The sequence below is a fragment of the Maniola hyperantus genome, chromosome 28, assembly GCF_902806685.2.
Source record: "Maniola hyperantus chromosome 28, iAphHyp1.2, whole genome shotgun sequence".
Classification (NCBI taxonomy): Eukaryota; Metazoa; Arthropoda; class Insecta; order Lepidoptera; family Nymphalidae; genus Maniola; species Maniola hyperantus.
The window spans coordinates 319084-346787 of record NC_048563.1 but is presented as its reverse complement, the minus strand read 5'-3'; the positions used below and the strand labels follow the sequence as shown (position 1 = coordinate 346787).

The window sequence follows — 27704 nt, the reverse complement described above, 5'->3', positions numbered from 1 at the left end:
AAAAACGGAACCCTTATAGGATCACTTTGTTGTCTGTCTGTCTGTCAAGAAACCTACAGGGTACTTCCCGTTGACCTAGAATCATGAAATTTGGCAGGTAGGTACATCTTATAGCTGACATTTGGGGAAAAATCTGAAAACCGTGAATTTAGGGTTAGATCACACAAAAAAAAATTAAATTGTGGTCATGAATTAATAATTAGTATTTTCAACTTTCGAAGTAAGATAACTATATCACGTGGGGTATCATATGAAAGGTCTTCACCTGTACATTCTAAAACAGATTTTTATTTATTTTTATGAATCATAGTTTTTGAATTATCGTGCAAAATGTCGAAAAAATACGACTGTAGTACGGAACCCTCGTTGCGCGAGCCTGACTCGCACTTGGTCGGTTTTTTTTCATAATATGATCTTGTGATTTCTAAATATATAAAAGGAAAAGGTGACTGACTGATTGATCTATCAACGCACAGTTCAAACTACTGGACGGATCGGGCTGAAATTTGGCATGCAGATAGATATTATGACGTATGCATCCGCTACGAAAGATTTTTGAAAATTCAACCCCTAAGGGTGTGTAGTCCCACGCGGACGAAGTTGCGAGCATAAGCTAGTATATATACTAGAATATATAACTAATACTAGTTTTTCCTTGAATTGTGGTCACATTAATCTAGATTATTATAAATAATATACATAATGTGACCACAATTCAAGGAAAAACTGTCAAATGCATTTTCCGTTGTGATATCTAACGGTTATTAATTATTAATAACAAATATTATTACAATGGCGAACTGTGTGATAAGTTGATAACGCAACGGTTTTAGTTACAATGACGTGTTTCCGAGATAGTGTGGACCAAACAAACACACACTGTAGGTATATACAACGGAAATGGTTGCATATTATGATATAACATAATGTAAACTTTGTAATGATTAAATAAATTATTTATTATTTACACATAGTATATGATTGTTATTTCAAGGTAGCGTATAATATTACGAGCTTATGCTCGCGACTTCGTCCGCGTGGACTACAAAAATTTCAAACCCCTATTTCACCCCCTTAGAAGTTGAATTTTCAAAAATCCTTTCTTAGCGGATGTCTACGTCATAATAGCTATATGTGTGCCAAATTTCAGCCCGATCCGTCCAGTAGTTTGAGCTGCGCGTTGATATATCAGTCAGTCAGTAAGTCAGTCATCACCTTTTGCTTTTATATAATACTAGCTTATGCTGGCGACTTCGTCCGCGTGGACTACAAAATTTCAAAACCCTATTTCACCCCCTTAGGAGTTGAATTTTCAAAAATCCTTTCTTAGCGGATGCCTACGTCATAATAGCTATCTGCATGCCAAATTTCAGCCCGATCCGTCCAGTAGTTTGAGCTGTGCGTTGATAGATCAGTCAGTCAGTCAGTCAGTCAGTCAGTCATTCAGTCAGTCAGCCAGTCAGTCACCTTTTCCTTTTATATATAAAGATTAACTCACTGGCTGATGCCCGCAACTTCGTTCGCGTGGATTTTGGTTTTTAAAAATCCTCTTTGATTTTCCGGGATAAAAAGTAGCCTATGGGTATAAATCCCGCAAGTAGCTATTGCGCTGGAATCATGTCTCATTACCTAACATCGAAATGACGTCATTTTGACGCCAGCCGAAATAAAAATATACCATCAGCTCGAAACTTCAATCTAGTGCTGCCGTCACTAAAATGGCCGCCACGCGAATTAGCAATTTGCGGAACTTATATAACCCTAAAAAATATATGCATTAGACTAGAGCATTGTGCGCCTGATATGTGTCTCCTGTAAGTCTCTACGTTTGCCTTTTATAATTTAAAAAAAAGGTTAGAGGCCACCACCAAGGGGAAAGCCACACACCAAATATGTTCATCTGAGAATCTGCAAGATCTGCACACTATAAAGAACCCAGAACGCAACACAATAATGAGAACCTGTCACAAATAAATTTGAAATTCGAACGCGCAAACCATAGACAACAGACGAACAAGACGGAGCCCTCGGGGTCATGACCTGTCAAACAAAAGCGCGCCAATTCCCGTGCGAATCTGGATCATCTGATTTGTCTATTGTTATATTTTTTGCGCTTCCGCATTTTAAGGGTAAGATATATACTGAGACCTTTACGTAGTAAATAATAAAGGTTATTTTAGGTTAATTCTGTATTTGAGATATATGTAAGATGGCGTATGTAGGATTTAGAATATTATTATTAGAATTGAGATGATATTTCCCAGGGCTATTGATAATGGGATCGACAGACGGACAGATGGACTATATAAATAAAGAATTTTGCGTAAGTAATTATTATATTATGGATACCATCAAGACAAGAGTGAGTAGGCATCTTCTAGGCAAGGCTAGCTTGCTATCAGGTCTGATTGCTAGCCCTTCACGGCCCATTCGTTCAACCGATTTTGACGAAATTTGGTACAGAGATAGCTCGCATCCCGGGGAAGGACATAGGCTACTTTTTATCCCGGACAATCAAAAAGTTCCCATGGGATTTTAAAAAACCTAAATCCACGCGAAGTCGCGGGCATCATCTAGTGTAAAATAAACAAAACTGTAAGATTACATCTGTTACAAGATACCCAGTGTAGAATGTAAACAGTCACTTGTGTCGAGGTTGGGAGTTGCGGTGTCGCAGACAAACACTCGTAAACACGCTGACAGATAACTTGCACTCGCGACGACACACTCCACAGTCGAGTAGAAAAGTTGTAGGTAAAACACAAGTAAATTGTACTAAAATATCTTTAGCTGGGAATAATGTAATTAAAAAACTGGCCAAGTGCGAGTCAGACTCGCGCACCGAGGGTTCCGTACTACAGTCGTATTTTTTCGATATTTTGCACGATAATTCAAAAACTATGATTCAAGTTCTTTTATTATTCTAAGTCAACGGGAAGTACCTTGTAGATTCTTTCACAGACAGACAGAAAGAGAGAGAGAGAGAGAGAGAGAGAGAGAGAGAGAGAGAGAGAGAGAGAGAGGGAGACAGACAGAGGGTCCCTTGTTCCTTTTGAAGTACGGATTTAACGGAACCCTAAAAAACCTTTTAATTTTGAAAAAAAAGTAAACAGCATTTAAAACATTTCATTCCATCTAGTGTTCCCATCAGCTGTAATTCTAATCACAGATCGCAGTCACATAGCAAACAAAAACCCACTTGTTGACACACCAGTACAGGTCCGTGCGTTATTACCCACATCCTGTCCTGATAAAACTGGTTGAGCACACGGCCAGCGCCGGGTTGACGCCCTAGTGCCACAAAAACACCATATACTCTCCCATCTATATATATAAAATTCACTATATATATATATAAAATTCAAAGTCCTGACTGACTGACATAGATATCAACGCACAGCCTAAACCGCTGGTCCTAGAGACATGAAATTTGGAGGGTCTATTCTTTGTGAAGAGTAGGTATCCACTAAGAAAGGATTTTTCGAAATTCCACCCCTAAGTGGGTTAAATGGGGGATGGAAGTTTGTATGAAAGTCCGTCATTTGTCAAGTTATTTGCATGAAAATTGGTATTTGGGTTTTCGGTCACAAATGAAGAAATACGTGTTTCAGGATTTTTGACAAATTCGCCCATAAGGGTGGTAAAATAGGGGATGAAAGTTTGTATGGGAAAGTTGAAATTATTGATATTGTTGAAATTTGGAAAGTAGGTTTTTTCTTGAGGTTAGGTGTCAGCTAAGAAACGACTATGAGAAAAAATCCCCCCCCCCCCCCCCCAAAGGGATGAAATGGGGGTTGGAAGGTTATATGTGTTATTCGGTGCTGTTCAGAGTGCGCGTCCTGATGTTATAATGTTTGTTTCTGAAAAAAAATGCCATTTGTTTCCTGTAGGCCACGCGGGCGAAGCCGCGGGCAGAAGCTAGTACACTACATAAACACCATAGAGTCTGGCTAGAACTCATACTATCATTAGAAATGTATGGTAGTAGATACCATACACTTCTAATGATGCTATTAATATGATCAGCTCACTACAAAGCGCGGGTCTCTCAGAATGAGAAGGGGTTTGGCCATAGTCTACCACGCTGGCCAAGTGCGGATTAGCAGACTTCACACACCTTTGAGAACGTCAAAGACCTCCTAGGTGTGCGGGTTTCCTCACGATATTTTCCTTCACCGTTAAAGCATAGTGATATAATTACTTAAAACGCACATAACTCCTAAAAAATAGAGGTGCGTGCCCGGGAACGAACCCCCGACCTCCGAATAGGAGGCGGACGTCTCAGCCACTAGGCTATCACAACTTCATGTAGGTAAATATTCATACAAAATTAATTCTCACATCCAAATAAAGAATCCAAATAAACTCCCCAGATAAAAAACGAACGCGAGCGGGAATAGAACAAAATCTGTGTTTCGAAAAAAAAAACTTGCTCTATGGTTCAAAAAAAAAAAGAAGCAAAGGAAACAGGCTCCAACGGTCGCCGGCCGCCTTTTTCTAAACGCGTGCCTCTCCCACGCATACTGTATGATTGATCCCGCGTAGAGATTGCATCATTCAAAGGGTTGAGTAGAGCAGACATTAGATGAGTAGAATCTAAATATATAAAAGGAAAAGGTGACTGACTGACTGACTGACTGATCTATCAACGCACAGCTGAAACTACTGGACGGATCGGGCTGAAATTTGGCATGCAGATAGCTATTATGACGTAGGCATCCGCTAAGAAAGGATTTTTGAAAATTCAACTCCTATGGGGGTGAAATAGGGTTTTGAAATTTTGTAGTCCACGCGGACGAAGTCGCGAGCATAAGCTAGTCTAAATATATAAAAGGAAAAGGTGACTGACTGATCTATCAACACACAGCTCGATGGACTCGATGCACCGGGCTGAAATTTGGCATGCAGATAGCTATTATCACGTAGGCATCCGCTAAGAAAGGATTTTTGTCCACGCGGAGGAAAGGATGTGTAGTCCACGCGGACGAAGTCGCGGGCATCAGCAATTTTTAATTACCACTAGCTTATACTCGCGACTTGTCCGCGTGAAATACACAAATTTCAAACCCCTATTTCATTTCCTTAGGGGTTGAATTTTCAAAAATCCTTTCTTAGCGGATGCTATGCTATGCTAGTCATAATGGTATCTATCTGCATCCCAAATTACAGCCCGATCCGTCCAGTAGTTTGAGCTGTGCGTTGATAGATCAGTCAGTCAGTCAATCAGTCAGTCACCTTTTTCTTTTAAATATTTAGATTCAAAAGTTTGTTTGTTGGTTTGTCCTTCAATCAAGTCGCAACGGAGCAACGAATTACAATGACTTTTTGCATGGGTGTAGTTAAAGACCTAGAAAGTGACATAGGCTACTTTTCCCGGAACGTCAAAGAGTTCCCACGGGATTTTTAAAAACCTAAATCCACGCGGACAGTCACGGGCATGAGCGAGTTATAAATAATTTATCAAATGGCTTCTTTTAATATAATCATTTCGTCCCTTTATCCTATCTAATACAAAATTTAAATATCTTTCCTAGACGCGATGTATTAAAATACCGTACTCCTTAGGGACACAAGTAAAAACCTTTGTCTATGTCTGCATCGGCTTATAGGGAACTATGTAGATAGAACCAGATTCCTATAGTTTATGGTCACTTTCCTACAGCGCTTATGGAGATAGGAAGCTATTTGTCTGGGATTCATTAGTTTAACAAGGATCTCTAATAACACGTATTCCGAGTTTTTTATTTACCTAGAAATAATGTTATTTAATAGCTGATTCCCGCGACTTCGTACTCGTGGATTTAGATTTTTTTAAATCCCGTGGGAACTCTTTGATTTTCCGGCATAAAAAGTAGCCTATGTTCTTCCCCGGGATCCAAGCTATCTCTGTACTAAATTTCGTCAAAACCGGTTGAACGGATGGCCCGTGAAAGGCTAGCAGACAGACAGACACACTGTCTCATTTATAATATTAGTATGGATTAGCTTATTCTCGCGACTTCCACGTGGACTACACAAATTTCAAACTCCTATTTTACCCCCTTAGGGGTTGAATTTTCAAAATTAAAACTACCTGACTATTCAAAAGCACTTGTAAAAAGTTTACATGAATAAAAAAAACATTCTATTCTATTCTATTCTAGAGAAAATCCTTTCTTAGCGTACGTCATAATAGCAAATTTCATTCATTTCATACCAAATTTCAGCCCGATCCGTCCAGTAGTTTGAGCTGAGCGTGTTTTTTTGCACGGATATGTAGTTAAAAGACGATATGCAACTTTTATTCCGGAAAATCAAACCTCTTTTGTGGCGTCGTGTCGAAACTTAAATTATTTTTTTTTAAAAATGTGTTAATTACGATTATAATATGCTTTATTACGACTTTTTTTTCACCTTATCATTGAAAATATCCACAATTACAGTTAGAATTGGAAGCATCCATTTATTTTGAAGAAGTATTAATAAAATACCAGCAATATCAGCAACATAAAAAATAAGATTTCTTTATAACCATGGTGAATAAATGGAAATCGTTTGCAGAATATAAAAAGGTAATTATTTGTGTAAAAAATAAAATTAAAACCATGGTGACATAACAATTATATTGGGGGGGCCCAAAGCTCCTAAGAAAATGGGCAATCTTGGTCAAAACCTAAATCCACTCAAAGTCATTTACTTAAGCCAGGTGATTTCTTAATTAAAACCACTAACCATCTAAAGTTATGACGCATTCCTAAATTGAAGCAACTCTTCACTCTATTAGGCTGTATGACCGGATGCCTTTGCCTCTCGACAGAATTGAAACAAAACTCGACTCTATGGTCACTATCGCCGTTGAGATTTGAATTTCGAACGGAAGAAACGGGAACAAGATTACGTAATTCGAAGATGTAAATCAAGTAATGTTGTAATAGTCATATAACTCGACTCTATCTGTTGGACTCTTACTGCCGCGCCGTTAAGATTTGAATTTCGAACGACTTGGGCCTAATCCCATTCGTATCGTTCGCAGTTCTTTGGAAAGGTCTCCATCGGTAGCCCACTACTGAGCGCAGGTCTCCCCTCAGTATAAGAAGGGTTTAGGCCACAGGCCGTCACGCTGACCAAGTGCGGATTGGTAGACACACCTTTGGTACAATATTATGGAGAAGTCTCAGGCATGCAGGTTTCCTCACGATGTTTTCCTTCAACGTTAAAGCAAGTGATATTTAATTGCTTAATCGTAATATAGTTACTCAGTTAATTCAAAAATAAAACTTCAGATTATATGTAATCTGAAGTTTTATTTTAGATTTTTTTTCAATAGGTTATACAACCAGATACCTTGGCCTAAAAAAAAAATAGGAACAAATTACGACTCTATGGTCGTCGCCGTTGATATTTGAATTTCGAACGGGAGAAAAGCGGGACCGGGATTTTCGTAATTCGAAGGTGTAAATAGAAAGTTCCAAGTTCAAATTGTGGATGTTTCGTAAGATGTGTTCACTAGTGAGATGTTAAGTGATGTGTTATGATAACGGGAACATGTTTGAAGAGTGATTATTTCCCTTTTCAGACAGGCCGAGCTGGCAATCGTGGTATGAGACGGGGGGGACGTCACCCGTATTCGCCCGCACTGGGTTAACGCGGGGGCTGTGCGGGTGTTCGGGGCGTCCTCACCCCGATTGCCATGTCGACCTGTCTCGTACTATACCTAGAGATGAGTACTGACAAGAGATGTCAGTCAGTCTACCGCCCTCACGCGTCGCTCAAGCTAAACGCAAGATGGCGTAATTTCCGCTACGCTATAGAGATTTGTACTAAATTCTACTTGCAACGGCGTTGGTCGCTCAATTGACTATTTCCTACGCCCAACCGCCATTTGCCACTTTAAACCGCTATAGCCTAGTGGTTGAGATGTCAGCCTCCAATTCGGGAGGTACAGGGTTCGATTCCCGGCACTTCTAACTTTTCGGAGATAAGTATGATGTGCGTTCAAAACAATTAAATATTACTCGCTTTAACGGTGAACATTGTAAGGAAACCTACATGCCTTAGATTCTCCATAGAATAGAATAGAATAGAATGTTTTTTACAAGTGCTTATGAATAGTCAGGTAGTTTTAATTTACCACTGGTTCGGAATGCCGTTCCTACCGAGAAGAACCAGTAAGAAACTCGGCGGTTGCTCTTTTTAATTTTTCAATTTACAATGTTATTATACCGTACTATACAAGCCATTGCAGCACCGTGCATTGCTGGAGCGAGTCAAATCCATGCTTTTGTATCGTTTACATAGTCTGCGATTGTATAATTACATAATGTTCTCAAAGGTGTGTGAAGACCAATCCGTAGTTTAAAAAACCAGCCAAGTGCGAGTCAGGCTCGCGCAATGAGGGTTCCGTACTACAGTCGTATTTTTTCGACATTTTCCACGATAATTCAAAAACTATGATGGATAAAAATAAATAAAAATCTGTTTTAGAATGTACAGGTGAAGAGCTTTCATATGATACCCCACTTGATATAGTAATCTCACTTCGAAAGTTGAAAATACTAATTATTAGTTCATGACCACAATTTTTTTTTGTGTGTGATCTAACCCTAAATTTAGGGGTTTCAGATTTTTCCCTAAACGTCAGCTATAATATCTACCTACCTGCCAAATGTCATGATTCTAGGTCAACGGGAAGTACTCTGTAGGTTTATTGACAGACAGACAGACAAGTGATCCTATAAGGGTTCCGTTTTTCCTTTTGAGGTACGGAACCCTAAAAATAAACGTTTTTCTTCTTCTTCTTCTTCTACGTGGTCAGCGTTATTGACCACGGCCTAGGCCCTGGACCTTTCTTATTCTGAAGAGTGCCAGCCAGGTAACCTCCCAGTGTGGCTGGGTGCTGCTGGTCCCTTTTGGATGCGTCCGAGGGAAAGTGCAGTATTCGGGCCGGTGCACCCCCAACAACCCTGGCTAATAATCTCTCTTCGGGGACATTGTTGGCTATGGCTAATGACCTGGCAGGGGGAGGTTTCTTCGCGTGTCCCTCTGACTAGCAGAGGGCACAGTGGAGGGAGCGAAGGATGGGCCGCGAGCAACGTGCGCGGGGTCGCGTTGACGCCCGTTGGGTCACGTTGTACGGGAGCGGTGTGCAGGCTCGACCGTACCAAAGGGGAGATCTCCCACCGAGCGGTTGGTTGTGCTCGGTAGCGCCAGCTGGGCCGACGGTTGTATCTTGAAACTTCTATATATAGTCCAGATTGCCGAACACTCTGTTAGTGCGAGTACTGTCGGCGGTACATTTGTTCGGGACTACGTCATCGATTGAACAGCGCCATCTAGTTTGTACTGTGGCAACCGCCACAACGTCGTTGGTGCGCTTCGGACGTGCGGGACTTCGCGAGTGGCTCCCCGGTGGAGGGTCCACCTCGGCGGACGTCGCTGGGTCGCGATTCCTGTGACCTAGAGACGCTCACATACCTTCACTCCAGTTGGTTGGCTGGCTGGCTTCCAGGAGGAGGGAGGGGGAGGGGGGGGGGGGGGGGTGATGCATACACGTCACAGCGTTAAAAAAAGACCTTTCTTATTCTGAGAGGCGACCTCAAGAGATTGAATATGTAAAAATTTAAGAAAATCCCATAGTTACCCATATCCTTACTGATTACGAATATCCTATGACATAACTTGAATATATAATGCCAGGGAACGAGACAACGCTATACGCGCGAACGAGAGGTCCGACGACCGTTGAATAATGGTCACGGGTCCGATTTCTAGGGTTCCGTAGTCAAAGGAAACTTTTAAGAACCAAAGGTAAGAGTAAAAGTTTATTAAACTTAACAAGTTGAAAACAAAAACCTATAAGTAAAATTGTTTTTCTGTCGCTTGGTATGTTTTAATTTTTAATGTATAACTAGCGACCCGCCCCGGCTTCGCATGGGTGGCAGTGTAGATAGTCACATCCATACTAATCTAAATAAAAGGAAAAGGTGACTGACTGACTGACTGACTGACTGACTGATCTATCAACGCACAGCTCAAACTACTGGACGGATTGAGCCGAAATTTGGAATGCAGATAGCTATTATGACGTAGGCATCCGCTAAGAAAGGATTTTTGAAAATTCAACTCCTAAGGGGGTGAAATAGGGGTTTGAAATTTTGTAGTCCACGCGGACGAGGTCGCGAGCATAAGCTATTCTTAAATATATAAAAGGAAAAGGTGACTGACTGACTGACTGATCTATCAACGCACAGCTCAAACTACTGGACGGATTGGGCTGAAATTTGGCATGCAGATAGCTATTATGATGTAGGCATCCGCTAAGAAAGGATTTTTGTAAATTCAACCCCTAAGGGGGTGAAATAGGGGTTTGAAATTTGTGTAGTCCACGCGGACGAAGTCGCGAGCATAAGCTAGTGATATTATAAATGCGACCACGGCCGCCTCCGTGTCGTTTTGTTGCGAGGAATATTTGTTAATTTTCGATGGAAGCTTGATTTCTTCCGACATTTTGTTCAAATATCGTCGTATTTCAATAAAAAAAATTTTAATTCAAATACAAGTTAGCCCTTGACTGCAATCTCACCTGGTGGTAAGTGATGATGCAGTCTAAGATGATAGCGGGCTAACCTGGAAGGGGTATGGCAGTTTTTATTAAACCCATACCCCTTTGGTTTCTACACGGCATCGTACCGGAACGCTAAATCGCTTGGCGGCACGGCTATGCCGGTAGGGTGGTAACTAGCCACGGCCGAAGCCTCCCACCAGACCAGACCAGAAATTTAGAAATTATAAAATTCCAAACCCCTGCCAGGAATCGAACCCGGGACCTCCCACTATTAAGACCACAGCGCTCACCACTGCGCCAGGGAGGTCGTCAAATTAACACAAACCAATATTAAGTCTTTAAAATTATTTAGAAACTTCCTTGAAGTGTACCTAGATAAAACACTATAACAATTATTAAATACTAGCTTATGCCTGCGACTTCGTCCGCGTGGACTACACAAATTTTAACCCCCTATTTTACCCCTTTAGGGGTTGAATTATCAAAAATCCTGCAGTTTTCAAAGCTGTGCGTTGATAGATCAGTCAGTCAGTCACCTTTTCCTTTTATATATATAGATTTGCCACAATGTCACGTAACGTAACGGGCAGTGGTATTCAGAGCCTCAATAGCTCAACGGGTAAAGGAGTGGACTGAAAACCGAAAGGTCGACGGTTCAAACCCCGCCCGTTGCACTATTGTCGTACCTACTCCTAGCACAAGCTTGACGCTTAGTTGCAGAGGAAAGGGGAATATTAGTCATTTAACATGGCTAATATTTTATATTTAAAAAAAAAATTATTTCTACAAGAACCCTTCGTCACGCAAGTCCGTCTCGCACTTGTCCGGGTGTTTTTACTCCTATAACCTGTGCTTAACGATAAAGACGTGATTCTGTCCGGCTGGGGGGCGGGGGTGGAGGGGGGAACCTGTTCGGTACATTGTAAGATAAGAGATCACATCTCAAAATGTTTCGAGTCACTCTGTCTTTACGTTACAGAGTTACGTCACATCCTGAACTCCATTTAAAAATAGTTTTATAATACACTAGCTTATTCCCGCGACTTTGAATTATATAAAATGGAAAAAAAAATACTACTGTGTTACAGAATACATAAATGATAAAAAATTTATACAACAAAATGGTAAAAGTTAGTGTAAGTAAAGATTAAAGTATGTAAATATTAAAGTAATAGTTAAAATTAATTTAAAACTAATGTTAGCTTATAGATTAGATGTATAATAATTACAATAATATAGTTGATTGTTAGCGCAACCTATGTCGACGTAATTGTATAGTTTTATAGTTTTAAAAATTGTACCAACACCTTACATATACCTATTTCAACAAATAAATAGATTTTGATTTTGATTTTTTTTATAAATTTTAACTCCCTCTTTTACCCTATTTTACCTCTTTAGGAGTTTTGAATTTTTAAAAATACTTTCTTAGCGGCTGTCTATTATAGCAATATGCATGCCAAATTTCAGCCCGATCCGGCCAGTCTGACGCGTCCAGTAGTTTGAGCTGTGCGTTGATAGATTAGTCAGTCAGTCACCTTTTCCTTTTATATAATACTAGCTTATGCTCGCGAGTCGCGACTTCTTCCGCGTGGACTACACAACAAACCCCCAATGTGCTGGAATGCCGACCTTGCACCAGAAAGCGCAGCGTTGGAAAACCTCCCCAACAGGAGGACAGACATCCAATGACATGCGGGAGCCGCTGGATGGCGGCGGCGCAAAACCGCGGCGTGTGGAAGTCCCTACAAGAGACCTATGTCCAGCAGTTGATGATGAAACAAGCATAGCCATCGCAAAAGCATCGCATGAGCCTCAATAGCTCAACGGTTGAGGAGCGGACTGAATTTCGATAGGTCGGCGGTTCAAACCCCGCCCGTTGCACTATTGTCGTACCTATTTCTAGCACAAGCTTTACGCTTAGTTGGAGAGGAAAGGGGAATATTAGTCCTGATTAGCATGGCTAATATTCTTAAAAAAAAAAAAAAAAAAATTGGTGCAACGTCCATGACCGGACGTAAAGGATAGTAGGCACAAAAGTGAGAGTCAATCCGTTACAGACGGTTGAGTTACGCTACAGTGACTCGTAATGGACTAATGGTAAATACGCATCTCTATAAAAACTTACAAGCTTGAAGTTACAATTATATATATATATTTTTTGTGTCGTAAAGTACTGACACCAGTACTTTACTACCATTACAATCTAGCCTATGAGAGAGGCTAATCAGCAATATTATATTAACCTAAACTTATAAACGTACTTATACCTAAAAATCAGTCCATTGACTTAGCTTAGTTTATAGTTAAGATACCTTATTAGAAGACACTTTGTTCTTGTGTTCTTTGATTTGCACTAGCACTACACTTTCACTATAACTACACTAGCTCAAAAGGCTTAGTCCTCTTAAGTCTACGTATTAGGTCTGTGTTGTCGAGGAGCTGGATAGCCTCGACGTTAACATGTTCATGGAGCCTACATTCGTGGGATTTTATGAATATATGAAATGTGTTACAATTATATGAATTGCATTCGGACTGTAAACTTCCTGCAATTTTTTTAAAATACAGATACAAGTTAGCCCTTGATTGCGCTCTCACCTAGTGGTAAGTGATGATGCAGTCTATGATGGAAGCGGGAATTATTAAACCTTTAGTTTCTACACAGCATCGTACCGGAACGCTAAATCGCTTGCCGGTATGGCGGTAACTAGCCACGGCCGAAGTCTCTCACCAGACTAAACTTACTGCAAAATTGCAGTTGGGATACACTTTTACTGCAGCTGTGTTTTATTGTCGTGAGTATATTCTCTCACTAGTGCGAAAATAAATATTCCCGCACGGCTTTTTTTATATAAAGAATATTAGCCATGTTAAATGACAAATATTCCCCTTTCCTCTCCAATTAAGCGTCAGGCTTGTGCTAGGAGTAGATACGACAATAGTGCAACGGGCGGGGTTTGAACCGTCTACCTTTCGGTTTTCAGTCCACTCCTATACCGGTTGAGCTATTGAGGAGTTGGCTTTGTACGCTAATAAGTGTGTTGTAGTATTTTTACTGCCCAAGGGTGGTAAAAGTCTACTTTATAGTTTAATACCGGTGAAATAAGAGCCAATTTACGAGCCAAGTAATGTCATCATTGACATCACGCACTGTTCCAAGACTTTGGTTTCCAAGAACTGAGGAATTTTAGACGAGAAGACATTTCTAAGCTTCTCAGAGTTGTCGCTGTTTCCTACGGAACTCTAAAAAGACTAGAAGTCTAGAAATTAATAAGCTCACGTTTATCACTAGCGGATCCCATAATCTTTATTGAGTCAGGATAAGCTGTGGCTTCCTGCGGCCTTGGGATAGGGTCATTGCGCACTGACGGAGAAACCTGCGGTTTTACACGGAGGACCTGGTTCTACAGGTATTCATCTGTCATCATGATCTTAATACGCCTTACTCACAAGCTTGAATGAGAAGCTGGAAGAAATCTGTGCACCATTCCACGCGGGCATTATTTGTACTATAGTTTGTTTGTTTGTTTGAAAAATGTCTTTATTATTAATAATTAACAAAAATATATACATAGTTTATGACCTATTAACCTAGGATAAACACATACAAATATAATTAAACATAGTTTGGCAGGCTAAGACGCCCCTTTCAAACTTATCAGCTTCATATTTTACCGTTCTATTTACACCATAAATACACCAACAATAGGATAAAAATTAGTTATGCTAACCTTAGTACACCGGTTATCGTCTTGTAAACATATTTTTTTTTACATTTAAAGCACTATTTCTAATATTCTAACATAAGTACAAACTATTTGTATAGTAATAAGATAAGGCTAGCTTAAGCTTTTTTAATCTATTAAAAATTACATGGTCTACTAAAATGAGGGAAGAACCCATTTCAACGTCGATTAAAATATTTCTTTGTTCTTATATTTTTATTCCTTGTTTTAACAATAAATTAATGAGTAAATAGGTACCTAGTTAGATTACAATCATAAAATTCTAATTGATTTCTAAACAAATAACAAATAAAAATTAAAGGAGATTTTTTATCTATTGTTTTACACTTCGTTTTAAGCAATAAATAATTGAATGATAGATTTGGTAAAAAATCCAAATTGATGTTTTTTTCCAATAAGTTATAGAAAGGCTATCAAAATCGATACCATAAATATTCGCTATCTAGAAACAATAAACTATTGTCTATGGTGTCGAAAAAACAAAATGGCGTTCCATTAGATTGGGGTGAAATAACACCTGCGGGATTCGCGAATTTTATGTCAAAGGATAATGAAGTTTATTTATATTACAATAAGGATGATTTTCGTTTGAGCTAATTAATGTTTATTGTAGTTAAGTATCGATCCATTTTGGATTGCATGATAAGTTGATAACATTTTTATTTATTTGTACACATGGTTAATTTTCGAAATAGAAATAGGTAAGCTGTGATAGCCCAGTGGTTAGGACGTCCGCCTTCTAATCAGAGGTGGAGGGTTCGATACCGGGCACGCACCTCTAACTTTTCAGAGTTACGTGCGTTTTAAGAAATTAAATATCACTTGCTTTAACGGTAAAGAAAAACATGGTGAGGAAAGGTGTGTGAAGTCTACCAATCCGCACATGGCCAGCGTGGTAGACTAAGATATAGTAGTGATAATTATTTCGCGAACTTAAAACTAAAGATAGTAGGGTTCCAAACGCGCCCAGGTCTGAGAAGAGCCCACAACAAACTCAGCCGGGTATTCTTTTTATTATCACCACTTTGATCTATCAAAAAGCCGTCAAGCAACCCATTCCCAAGCTTGCTTATCATTTAAATAATCCTTTGCATTGTAATAGGATTTTTCAATTAGTTTACGTTTTATGAAAACTTTGAATTTGTTGAGAGACATCTCCAATATGTCTTCTGGAAGCTTATTATAAAAACGTATAGAATTACCAATAAATGCATTGCTAACTTTATAATTAACCTGAATAGTGTTGTATCTTGTACTACACGACGGTACGGAACCCCTCCTGTGCGAGTCCGACTCGCACATGATCGGTTTTTGGAAATACCACATCCACACGGATTTTCGAAAATTTCACTCGAGCGAAGCCGGGGCGGAACAGCTAGCTAGTATAAAGAAAAAGTTTAGATTTTCTAAGACTTCAAGAAAGCCGCCACCCCACGCTCCTATGGCAACAACTAGTATAAACTATATACAAGTATAATTACTAGAGGGTGCTCACATCTGGTGGGGTGAACGAACTGTGGGGGTTGGTATCGATCGGCCTGCGCGTGCGCAAGCTACCGCCACCCCATGACACCTAGTACGAACTAGGAGGCATGTTATACACTTCCCAGTTCATTTGAGGGTGGTGACTAGAAATAGAACCTATTCTATTAGCTTTATGAAAAATCTAATCTATTACCTGGCATCGACATATTTCATGACTCAGCTACTGCATTCAAAAAAAAGCCCTTATCATTTTACGGTGGGTTCATCTCCTAAGTAACTTATTTATTAATTGTTTAGTTAAGTAGTTAGTTAAGTTCTTTTTATTTGTCTAGATATTTTGCAAATGCTGTGTACACATTTTATAGATACATTTATCAGCCTGTGTTTGTCTATAAGTGTCGTAGTTTGTGTTAAATTAATGTATTGTGTGTGTTCCTAATAAATAAAATAAAATAAAAATTACCTTTATGAAAAACTAGATGATGCCTGCGACTTAGCTCGCGTGGATTTGTTTTTAAAATTCCCGTGGGAACTCTTTGATTTTCCGGGATAAAAAGTAGCCTGTGTCCTTCCCCGGGATGCAAGCTATCGCTGTACCAAATTTCGTCAAAATTGGTTGAACGGATGGGCAGTGAAAAGCTAGCAGACAGACAGACAGACCGACAGACAGACAGGCAGACACACTTTCGTATTTATAATATTATAGTATGGAAGTATGGATTAGTAAAATAAGATAACAGTAAAGTAGTTTTAGTAGGCTGTGGTAGCCTAGTGGTTAGGACGTCCGCCTTCCAATCGGAGGTCGGGGGTTCGATCCCGGGCACGCACCTCTAACTTTTCGGAGTTATGTGCGTTTTTAAGTAATTAAAATATCACTTGCTTTAACGGTGAAGGAAAACATCGTGAGGAAACCTGCATGCCTGAGAGTTCTCCATAATGTTCTCAAAGGTGTGTGAAGTCTGCCAATCCGCACTTGGCCAGCGTGGTAGACCATGGCCAAAACCCTTCTCACTCTGATAGGAGACCCGTGCTCTGTAGTGAGCCGGCGATGGGTTGATCATGATGATGAAGGTAGTTTTAAAAATTTTAGGATAGATACTAATTCTGAGATCTATGGAGCGCACTTTGTCTTTGCTCAGACTTAAGATTGAGTTAAAAAGAGACAGATTTATGTGAGAGATATAGCTCTGTCTCGTTTTAACTCTGTTTTAAGTCTAAGCAAAGTCAGAGTGCGCTCTATAGGTCTCATCCTTAGATAGCCATGTAAAATATGAAAGGAAAATAAAGCTATTTTTTAAATATTATTTTATACCTAGAACCTAGAAGTCATTGCCCCCCAGTAAATTAATGCAGAAATCTAACTTCTACCAGGACATAATAAACCCAAGTATCCTTATTGAAAGGTCGTCGCGATTCGTCCGCTGACCACCGCACTTATCGTTTATTGTATCTGTGGTACAAGTTATAAGAGAATGGCGGATTCAAGTTATTAGTTCTCTATACTAATATTATAAATGCGAAAGTGTGTCTGTCTGTCTGTCTGCTAGCTTTTCACGGCCCAACAGTGTAACCGATTTTGATGAAATTTGGTACAGAGTTAGCTTACATCCCGGGGAAGGACATAGGCTACTTTTTCTCCGAAAAATCGAAGAGTTCCTCAGGGATTTTTAAAAACCTAAATCCACGCAGACGAAGTCGCGGGCATCTTCTAGTCTAAATATATAAAAGGAAAAGGTGACTGACTGACTGATCTATCAACGCACAGCTCAAACTACTGGACTGCTTAAATAAATAAATAAATAAAAGTTTATTCAGCTTTGTGTTTGGCATGCAGATAGCTATTATGACGTAGGCATCCGCTAAAAAAGAATTTTTGAAAATTCAACGCCTAAGGGGGTGAAACAGGGGGTTTACGTTTGTGTAGTCCACGCGGACGAAGTCGAATAGAATAGAATAGAATAGAATGTTTTTTATTCATGTAAACTTTTTACAAGTGCTTATGAATAGTCAGGTAATTTTAATTTACCACTGGTTCGGAATGAGTCGCGAGCGTAAGCTAGTAATAATAATATAAAAACAAATACCTATTATAAATATTCATCACCCGCTTCCGCCTGTCACTAAGGTCGTGGCTAGGAGCGAAGCGAGCACCGTGACGCGCCGTTAACGTTTGCAACGTACTTTAACGGGATGCCATATGCTGATCGTGATAGCTTAGTGGTTAACAAGTCGGCCTTCTATTGGTGAGGTCGGGGGTTCGATCCCGGGCACGCACCTCTAACTTATCGGGACTATGTGCAAAATATCACTTGGGAAACCTGCATGCCTGAGAGTCTACATATCTAAATATATATAGAAGGAAAAGGTGACTGACTGACTGACTGACTGATCTATCAACGCACAGCTCAAACTACTGGACGGATCGGGCTGAAAGAAGATTGCCCATTTTCTTAGGAGCTTTGGGCCCTCCCTAATTTAATTGTTATGTCACCATGGTTTTAATTTCATTTTGTAGACAAATAATTAACTCTTTATATTCTGCAAACGATTTCTATTTATTCACCCTGGTTATAAAGAAATCTTATTTTTTATATTGCTGATATTGAGGTTATATTTAATTAATACTTCTGCAAAATAAATGCATGTCTACGATTCTAACTGTAATTGTGGATATTTTCAATAATAGAGTGAAAAAAGTCGTAATAAAACAAAATCGTAAAAAATAACACATTTTTTAAAAATTTAATTTAAGTTTTGACACGATGCCACAAAAGAGGGCCCGTTCACAGGCGATCTCCTTTGGCATGCAGATAGCTAGACGTAGGCATCCGCTAAGAAAGGATTTTTGAAAGTTCAACCAGGGGGTTTGAAATTCATGTAGTCCATGCGGACGAAGTCGCGAGCATAAGCTAGTCATCTCTCACTTCATAGACAAAAGAAAAAAAACATGGCAACCTATATCTCACATAAAGCGATCAAATATCAACCTTCTGTGTTCAACTATAAGTGTTATTTTCCTCTATAAAACTTATGATGAGCTTTTTTTAGTTTTATATTGCTTTAGAATCATAGGGGCCCATTGTAAGGTTCTGTAGACCACAGGATACTTTAAACTTTTTTTTTGTAATTTTTACTCTATTTTTAACCGACTGAGAAACAAACTGTCTTATTAAAGACTAGCTTATGCTCGCGACTTCGTCCGCGTGGACTACACAAATTTTAAACCCCTATTTTACCACCTTAGGGGTTGAATTGTCAAAAATCCTTTCTTAACGGATGCCTACGTCATAATAGCTATCTGCATGCCAAATTTCAGCCCGATCCGTCCAGTAGTTTGAGCTGTGCGTTGACAGATCAGTCAGTCAGTAAGTCACCTTTTCCTTTTATATATTTAAGATGTAGGATCACGTAAGATGGTACCTATAGTACGTGACAGGTCGAGATGGCAATCGGGGTGGGAACACCCCGCACAGCCCCCGCGCTAACCCAGTACAGGCGAGCGTGGGTGACGTTTTTTAGGGTTCCGTACCTCAAAAGGAAAAACGGAACCCTTATAGGATCACTTTGTTGTCTGTCTGTCTGTCAAGAAACCTACAGGGTACTTCCCGTTGGCCTAGAATCATGAAATTTGGCAGGTAGGTAGATATTACAGCTGACATTTGGGGAAAAATCTGAAAACCGTGAATTTAGGGTTAGATCACACAAAAAAAATTAAATTGTGGTCATGAACTAATAATTAGTATTTTTAACTTTCGAAGTGAGTGACTATATCAAGTGGGGTATCATATGAAAGGCCTTCACCTGTACATTCTAAAACAGATTTTTATTTATTTTTATGCATCATAGTTTTTGAATTATCGTGCAAAATGTCGAAAAAATAAGATTGTAGCACGGAACCCTCATTGCGCGAGCCTGACTCGCACTTGGCCGGTTTTTAAAGTTAGGTACATCGATGAAAATTGGTATATTCAGGCTTTCAGTTAAGAATAAAAAATAAGTACCTATTTCACGATTTTCGAAAAGGATGAAAGTCCGTCATTTTTCAAGTTATTTCCATGAAAATTGATATTTTGGTTTTCGGTTACAAAAGAAAAAATACGTAGGTAGTAAGTACCTATTTCAGGATTTTTGAAAATTCTAGCCTCACACCGATTTTGTAAATTACACCCAAGCGAAGCCGGAGCGGGTCAGCTAGTTTCTTATACGATCGATGGTACGGAACCATATATTATATTATACTGTTATCTATGTACGGAACCCTTCGTGTGCGCGTCCGACTCGCACTTGACTGGTTTTTGGAAGTCGGTTAGAATTTTAAGATAACAAATATTAGGTAAAACTTGTAACATTCTGAATGAAAACATTGTTAATAATAATATTATTATAATTATTTTTATCTCAGTAACCCAGTTAAATAGTTCGCAATAATAATTAATTTAAATCGGCACTTGTGTTATCGATAACGTACTATCGGTTACACTCCATGCAGGCGAAAGGTCACTGCCTACCGTTGAGCAAGATAAGGTTAGTTTCACGTCAAGAGACAACCTTACTGGCGCAGTGGGGAGCGCTGTGGTGGCTCGGGTTCGATTCCCAGGAAATTTTGGAATTTCATCATCATCATCATCAACCGATAGACGTCCACTGCTGGACGTATGTCTCTTGTAGGGACTTCCACACGCCACGGTCTTGCGCGGCCGCCATCCAGCGGCTCCCGCAGACTCGTCTGATGTCGTCCGTCCACCTAGTGGGGGGTCTTCCAACAGTGCGAGGTCGCCATTCCAGCACCTTGGGACCCCAACGTCTATCGGTTGTACGAACTATGTGCCTGCCCATTGCCACTTCAGCTTCGCAACCCGTTGTGCTATGTCGGTTACTCTAGTTCTCCTACGGATCTCCTCATGTCTGATTTGATCACGTAGAGAAACTCCGCACATAGCTCTCTCCATCGCCCGCTGAGTGACTCTGAGCTTTCTTATGAGGCCCATAGTTAGCGACCATGTCTCGGGTCCATATGTCATCACTGGCACAACTGGTACAACGTTGAAGACTTCGGCCTTCAAGCCACCGCTATTATAAATTCCGCAAATTGCTATTGCGCTGGAACCATGTCTCATTAACATCGAAATGACGTCATTTTAACATTTTAATAAAAATATACCATCAGCTCGAAACTTCAGTCTAGTGCTGACGTCACTAAAATGGCGACCTATACGATTTATTTTTTAATAGAATATTAGCCAAGTTTGTCATGCTGACTAATATTCCCCTTTCCCCTCCAATTAAGCCGAAACCTTGTGCTTAGGAGTACGTATACGACAATAGTGCAACGGGTGGAGCTTGAACCAGCGACCTTTCGGTTTTGAGTCCGCTCCTTTACCCGTTGAGCTATCGAGGCTCTATCTAATATTATATCAATCTCTAATCCACACATTCCAACATATTGTGTAGGTATACTAAAAAAAATATCAAAAACGTGCACAAATTCAAGGCGTGACATCATTCAAGAACTTCCTTACCCATCAATTAGATCATCCATCTCACTCTAACAAGTGTAAAAAGCACATGACAAAACGAGATAGCAATATAAACATAACCAACCAATTGATCGTCTATCCCTCTCTAGCACAGGCGTGAAACGTATGTCGAAATGAGACCGCAATATAAACATAAATCAGCCATTATCCGATAACATAGGCGAGGTCCGTAGATAAAAATGTTTTATGAATATTTCATTCAGGAAAAAATATTAAAAAAACTTGTATAGGCTACTTTTCTCAGAACTTAGAATTTTTATTGAACTAAGCTTTAATATTAACAAGCATTCCTTTCATTTTCAACTAGCGACCTGCCCTGGCTTCGCACGGGTAGCTTGTTACAATTTTCGTAGGGATCTCTGATTTTTAGATAAAATAGCCTCAGATATGTCACTCAGGAATAATGTAACTTTCTACTGGTAAATGAAATTTCAAAATCGATTCAGTATTTCCAGAAATTACTTTCTACAGACAAACTTACAAACTTTACCTCATTAATTATTAAAAAATAAAGCCCTGTAGAAAACAAAAAAAAACACGATTCTAATCTAACAGATAATACAAAACAAAGTTTTAATTGATAAGCTTATAATATCATTACTAATGTTATAATTTATAAATGCTAAAGTGTGTCTGTCTGTCCTTCTACTAGCTTTTCACGGCCTATCCGCTTACCAATTTTGACGAAATGTGGTACAGAGGTAGCTTGCATCCCGGGAAAGGGCTACTTTTTGTCTCGGAAAATCAAAGAGTTCCCGCGGGATTTGTTAAAACATAATACCACGCGGACGAAGTCGCGGGCATCATCTAGTACCTATTTGGTATATAAAAAAATTAAAAAAAAGATTCGGACGAATTGAGAACCTCCTCCTTTTTTGAAGTCGGTTAAAAGTACAAAAATTTCTACCTAGGTATGTCCGTTATAGACTAAACCGGTTTCATTAGAAAGGCAATAATGCGAAGATGGTTTTCGACCACCAAAACAATGCATTAGGTTGGTAGGTACATTCTTTTTTAGCGTAGTAGCACACGCTGGGTATCTGTAAACTTATAAATCTGAAATTATGATTTCAGTATTAGAAAATCTCTAAAATAATCTCTCTATTTTCTCCATACTGCCTGTTCTATATATTCGAAATTCGAACCATTGTCACTTTCGTCAATGAAATTGAAATTTTTGCCTGCGCCACTTTTAGTAACTAAAGTTTTTAGTTTATAATTTTTTTTTCTAATTCAAAATAATTAGGTGTAGATATAAGGTCAATAAACTTTTCTATGCTTCATTAAATTCAAGGATAAGATGACGTAAGTATGTATAGTGAAAAACCATACATGCAAAAAACCTCAAAGATGCCAGCGCGGCGTGATGGACAATGACCTAAAACCTCATTCTGAGAGGAGAACCATGCTCAGTAGTGGCCGGCGATGGGTCGATTATGATGATGGATTATGAATTGACAGTAAATCATTATTCTTTAGGTATTTTAAGTATAAGTACGCGACAGGTCGATATGGCAATCGGGGAGGGAACACCCCGCACACCCGTACAGCCCCCGCTTCATCACCATCGATGAAGTAAGAGTTATTATGTTTAAAAAAATATACTTAATAGAAGCTTTTAAAAAGCTCATATCACTTCAAAAACCAGTAAATAAGTGAATTGCAAACTAAAATTAGCAATAGGACCATGTATGAGGTTACCTTTAGAAACTAGCTTATATTGTCGTATAGTGTACGTATTATTACTGTTTATTCCCAATTTATAGACAGTTTTCAACCATTAAACTAATTACTTAACTCAAAAATTATATTCCATTCGTTTTTCAATGAAAAATAACCTAAAGACTTACGGCCGTTATCGTTTACACAACTTCAAAAACAAAAGTTTTTTTTTAATAACCAAAACATCGCAAAGGTTGAAAACGCAATCATCCTAATAATTAATAGTTAAATTGCTGAAAAATAAGGAAAATAACAAGGCCCTTTGATATTTTTATTCAAAAGTTTCAATTAATTTTTAACTTTGATAAAAAGTGACATACCCAGAACACTGACAGTTAACTTCACAGTTTTTACTGCTCTCCCCCCACATTTTGGCACAGAGTTCTTTCACACCACTTAAATATAATTAATACAAGTCCATTGTGGAGTAATAATCAGTCTTTACAACACATCAAGGTTGATACGCAAGAGAAGAACGTTCGACAAACCTGGCGGTCGAGCGTCGACTGAAACGCCCTCTTTCGAAAAGCGTTCCCGGCGCTTTCTTCCCGCCACCCTGTCATTTTTGGGAGACATCTATAAGGAATTACTACCAAATTGGTAGAATATTGTACATGTTTGTGAGGGATTTTTTATAACTTGTAAAAGTAGCCGTTTCTTGTTTCTTAAAAAGCTTTTTAAGTTCCTTAAACTAACTTTTTTTTAAATGAAATGAATTTACTTATTTCATGTAGTGCCCTCAAGACTTTACCACCCAGTAAAGTCGCAGGTTTGAACCTAATCATTTTAAAACTATTTTTTTTATAAATACGTTGTATATTACAAAAACTATTTGTGAAAAATTTCACAGATAAGTATTTAAATTTGAATAAAAAATTTAAACTGTACCTCTTATAGTTAATTAGAAGCATTATTTAAATATTCTTCATTTTTTTTCTTTGGTAAATGATAAGGAATTCATTATAATATTATTATTGTACTAAAAATACATCAGTAATAGTGGAAAACTAAAGATAGTATGGATTTTTATTTTAAATCGCATTACATAATGAGCTATTTAGAAATAAACCATGTCCATTGACACAACATTTAGACTAAGTATAATAAATTGACAGAACTGAAACCAGTGCTATCCTTTTCAGAATTTTTACTACGAAAAGGATTTTATATATCTATTTATTCAGGTTAGACTTTGTTTACAGACAAATTATGTACCAAAAACTAATCATTAACAAAAAATATGTTAAATCAATATAAATTGTCCAGTAGCCTTTAGAATGAGAATTTGTCACTGTAGAGCGTTGTCTGACACTTATACGTGACGTTTTGTCGGTCTCAACGACAGAGACGGCGCTCTACGAAACCGCTATGTTTTTCTAAAGGTTGAGGTACAATATTTTTTGCCGCGTACTGTAAGTAAGCACAGGTACGCATTAAATGTAAAGTAAGTATATAAATTACTCTTTTGACGATGGTGTGCAACAAGTAGATACCTTATTTAAAAAGTTTTCAAAAACATGTCTGATTGAAAAAAAATGACATCACAAAATGAAACCATACAGTCGCCATATTGCTTTTTTCCCAAAAATTATAGCCAGTATCAGTCAAGATGATGTATGGTTTTAACAATATCCCATACACCCAAGTTTGTTCAGGCATTTAGAAGTTATGGTGGAATAAAGAAACTCACTGAAAATATCCTTTTTTTGGCAGTAAAAATGGTATTTTTTAAATTTCTTACGCTGAACACCAAACATGCCCAGACGCAGGCCAACCCGTCTGACCCTACAACCTAACTAGATCGATTATCGATACACATACAGACAAAATTATACCCTATTTCAAAACGATAAAATACAAAATCCTATTTATTACAAGACCAACAAAAGGAATGTCATACAAAAATCATATGGGAAGCGAATCCTGTTTCCACACATACATATATACCACCCCCACTATATTACTCAAAATAACATTTTATCACGTTAATCATAAAGCACACATTCTAATAACACGAAATACAAAGCCGGTATTTACCCACACACATTCAACACGATTCAAAAGTTAAATCATATGGTCATTCAATAATTGCTAGCCTAAAATATATTTTAAGATTACAGCACTAGGTTGTAAAATGCGTTATTATCGATTCAAAGTAGAACCATATGACGAGCTAACGTTATTTCAAGGATCATGTGGCGGCTTCTCAAAAACGAAGGACAAAATATGGTATTTAGGAATACTTGTCTGCATTTTTATCAGCTGTTTTCTTTTACTTCTCATTCAACCCCCCTGGTACAGTGATAGGATGTAAATTCGATTCCTAGCAGTGTAAATTTGGGAATTTAAGTATTATGCCCAAATTAGTTGAGATCTTGTCTTGGCAACAGGAAGATTGGCCATAGTTTGTTTTAGTTAGCCCTTGATCTCACTTAGTGACAAGTAATATTTGATTGCTTAAAACGTGCATAGCTTGGAATTCTGTGATCAGAAGCTTCAAATAGGAGGCCGACGTCTTAATTAGGTACTAGGTTATCCTTATCACCGCGTTTTAAAAATAACAAATTTCCAAATTTGAGCTGAGAATAAAACCCAAGACTTAATTTATAAGATCACTAGCTTATGCCCGCGACTTCGCTGCGTGGACTACACAAATTTCAAACCCCTGTTTTGCCCCTTTAGAGCTTGAATTTTCTAAAATCCTTTCTTAACGGATGTCTACGTTATAATAGCTAACTGCATGCCAAATTTCAGCTCGACCAGTTTAGTAGTTTGAGCTGTGTGTTGATAGATCAGTTAGTCAGTCAGCTTTTTTACATATACTTACAGATAATATACAGCGCTCACCACTGCGTCAGGTAGATCATCAAAAAAAAAAGGATATTTTCTGAATTATTATGTTAAAATGGCGGCAGGATTAAGGTATAAAAGAACACCCCGTTTTGTGCATAATATGCGTGTCATCTTGTCATTTATTTATTGTCATATATTTAGTTGGTATTTAAATTTAATGCCCAGGCGCATTTTTGCATAATGATATTAGGTATATCAAAAGATAATAAAACCAGTCAAGTGCAAGTCGGACACGTACACGGAGGGTTCCGTACCAACTACCATAGTAAAAGATACAATACTATGTACTTTTAATTTTTTCCATTTTTTGGCGGTCATTTTAAAATTTTAATAATTAGGTATTTTTTGTTATAGCGGTATGGAAGGAGAGATCAGACCAGACATGAGCTAATTTGGAAATTTTGAATTTTCTTATTTACACTAAGTACCTACCTATTGGGGCAGATATAAAGTTATTTCTTCAAATCGTCATGATTTGCATTAGCTATACCGGAAGTTCTTATCTCTTTAAACATAAATAAATTGTCAAACGTAATAGATATCGCTGTAAATTGACGCGTCAAACTGCATTCTGTGTTCACTTAACAAGAATGTCTCAATGGTTTACATACTGCTATAGGTACAACAATAGAATAGAATTGAAGAATAACAAGTAACCACTTTACAGGGAAATAATAATTACTCAGCTTTAAAATGTTTTTAAAGATTCAAATATCTTTCAAAATTTGTAGGTTAGGTCTACAATACGCTTTTTGAATGTTAATAGATACAAAAGTAAGTTAAATTTAAAAAATTACATAATAAAAGTAATTGTAAATGACTTACATTATTCCTGCTTATCAATGTTTTTGTCGTTAAGCTGGTAAATCCGTATCCATAGGTACTAATATTATAAATGCGAAAGTATGTCTATCTGTCACATTTTAATCGTTTTTGCTTTAATTTTATACAGAGTTGGCTCACATCCCGGGGAAGGACACAGGCTACTTTAAAAAAACCCTAAATCCATGCGGACGAAGTCACGGGCATCAGCTAGTTGATAATACAGGTAATACAAAATATGTTCATCAAAATTGAGGTTAAAAAGTCGTTAATTTATAAGTATTTGAGATGATGTCTTTGTTAGAACATCCGTAACACTTACTTTATATTTTATACTTATGAGACAAAAACCTGAATCAACTTTTTTTCCCCCACAAACAAAACAATGTATGCAAAGGCGGCCTTATTGCTCTGAGAAATCTCCACCAGGCAACCTTGGGGGAAACACGCAATACACAACAACTTATGTAGTAGTATAATTTATATTAATGAATAATTAAATTTTATCATTATGGTAGTGTTCAAAATTAATTATCTGGCAACTTTAAATTTTAATGTCAAAAAGTCTGCGAATCGTGATGGTTGTAGGCGATATACCTACAGTAAAGAACTTATTTACTAAAGAAATACAAGAATTGTTTTTCTTTATTTTACATTTTTTTATTAGACCCAAGCAATAAGATATTATTTAATAAGAATAACAAAAATTACATAAAAAAATACTAACTAGGTATAGGGATAGACTGGAATTCGGGACCACCCGAACTTTTCTAATAGCTAATAGAGATTAGGTATATATTGTATCTTCCTTGTACCTACCTATTTATTGCTATTTATAAATTCAAATCAAAGATGACACAATAAAATATTTATATCGCCATAAACATAAAACAAAAGTACCTCCTACCTATGACAGTAAAGGTAGATTTAGAGATAAGTCTATTTATTGAGTAACCAATAAAAAAACATCCATGGAGGTCCGGATATTTTTAT

At 38.1% G+C, this 27704-nt stretch overlaps 1 protein-coding gene across 2 annotated transcripts in view; it reads right to left on the bottom strand.

The window, feature by feature from the left end:
• Window positions 1-23518, bottom strand: part of LOC117995129 (uncharacterized) — a 57473-nt gene extending 33955 nt beyond the window's left edge. For both annotated transcript variants that reach the window (XM_069508355.1, XM_069508356.1), the window contains exon 1: window positions 23357-23518. In XM_069508355.1, coding sequence (XP_069364456.1) covers window positions 23357-23406 — 50 coding nt within the window. In that variant the 5' untranslated portion in view covers window positions 23407-23518. The remainder of the gene's footprint in view (window positions 1-23356) is intronic.
• Window positions 23519-27704: the final 4186 nt, after the last annotated feature.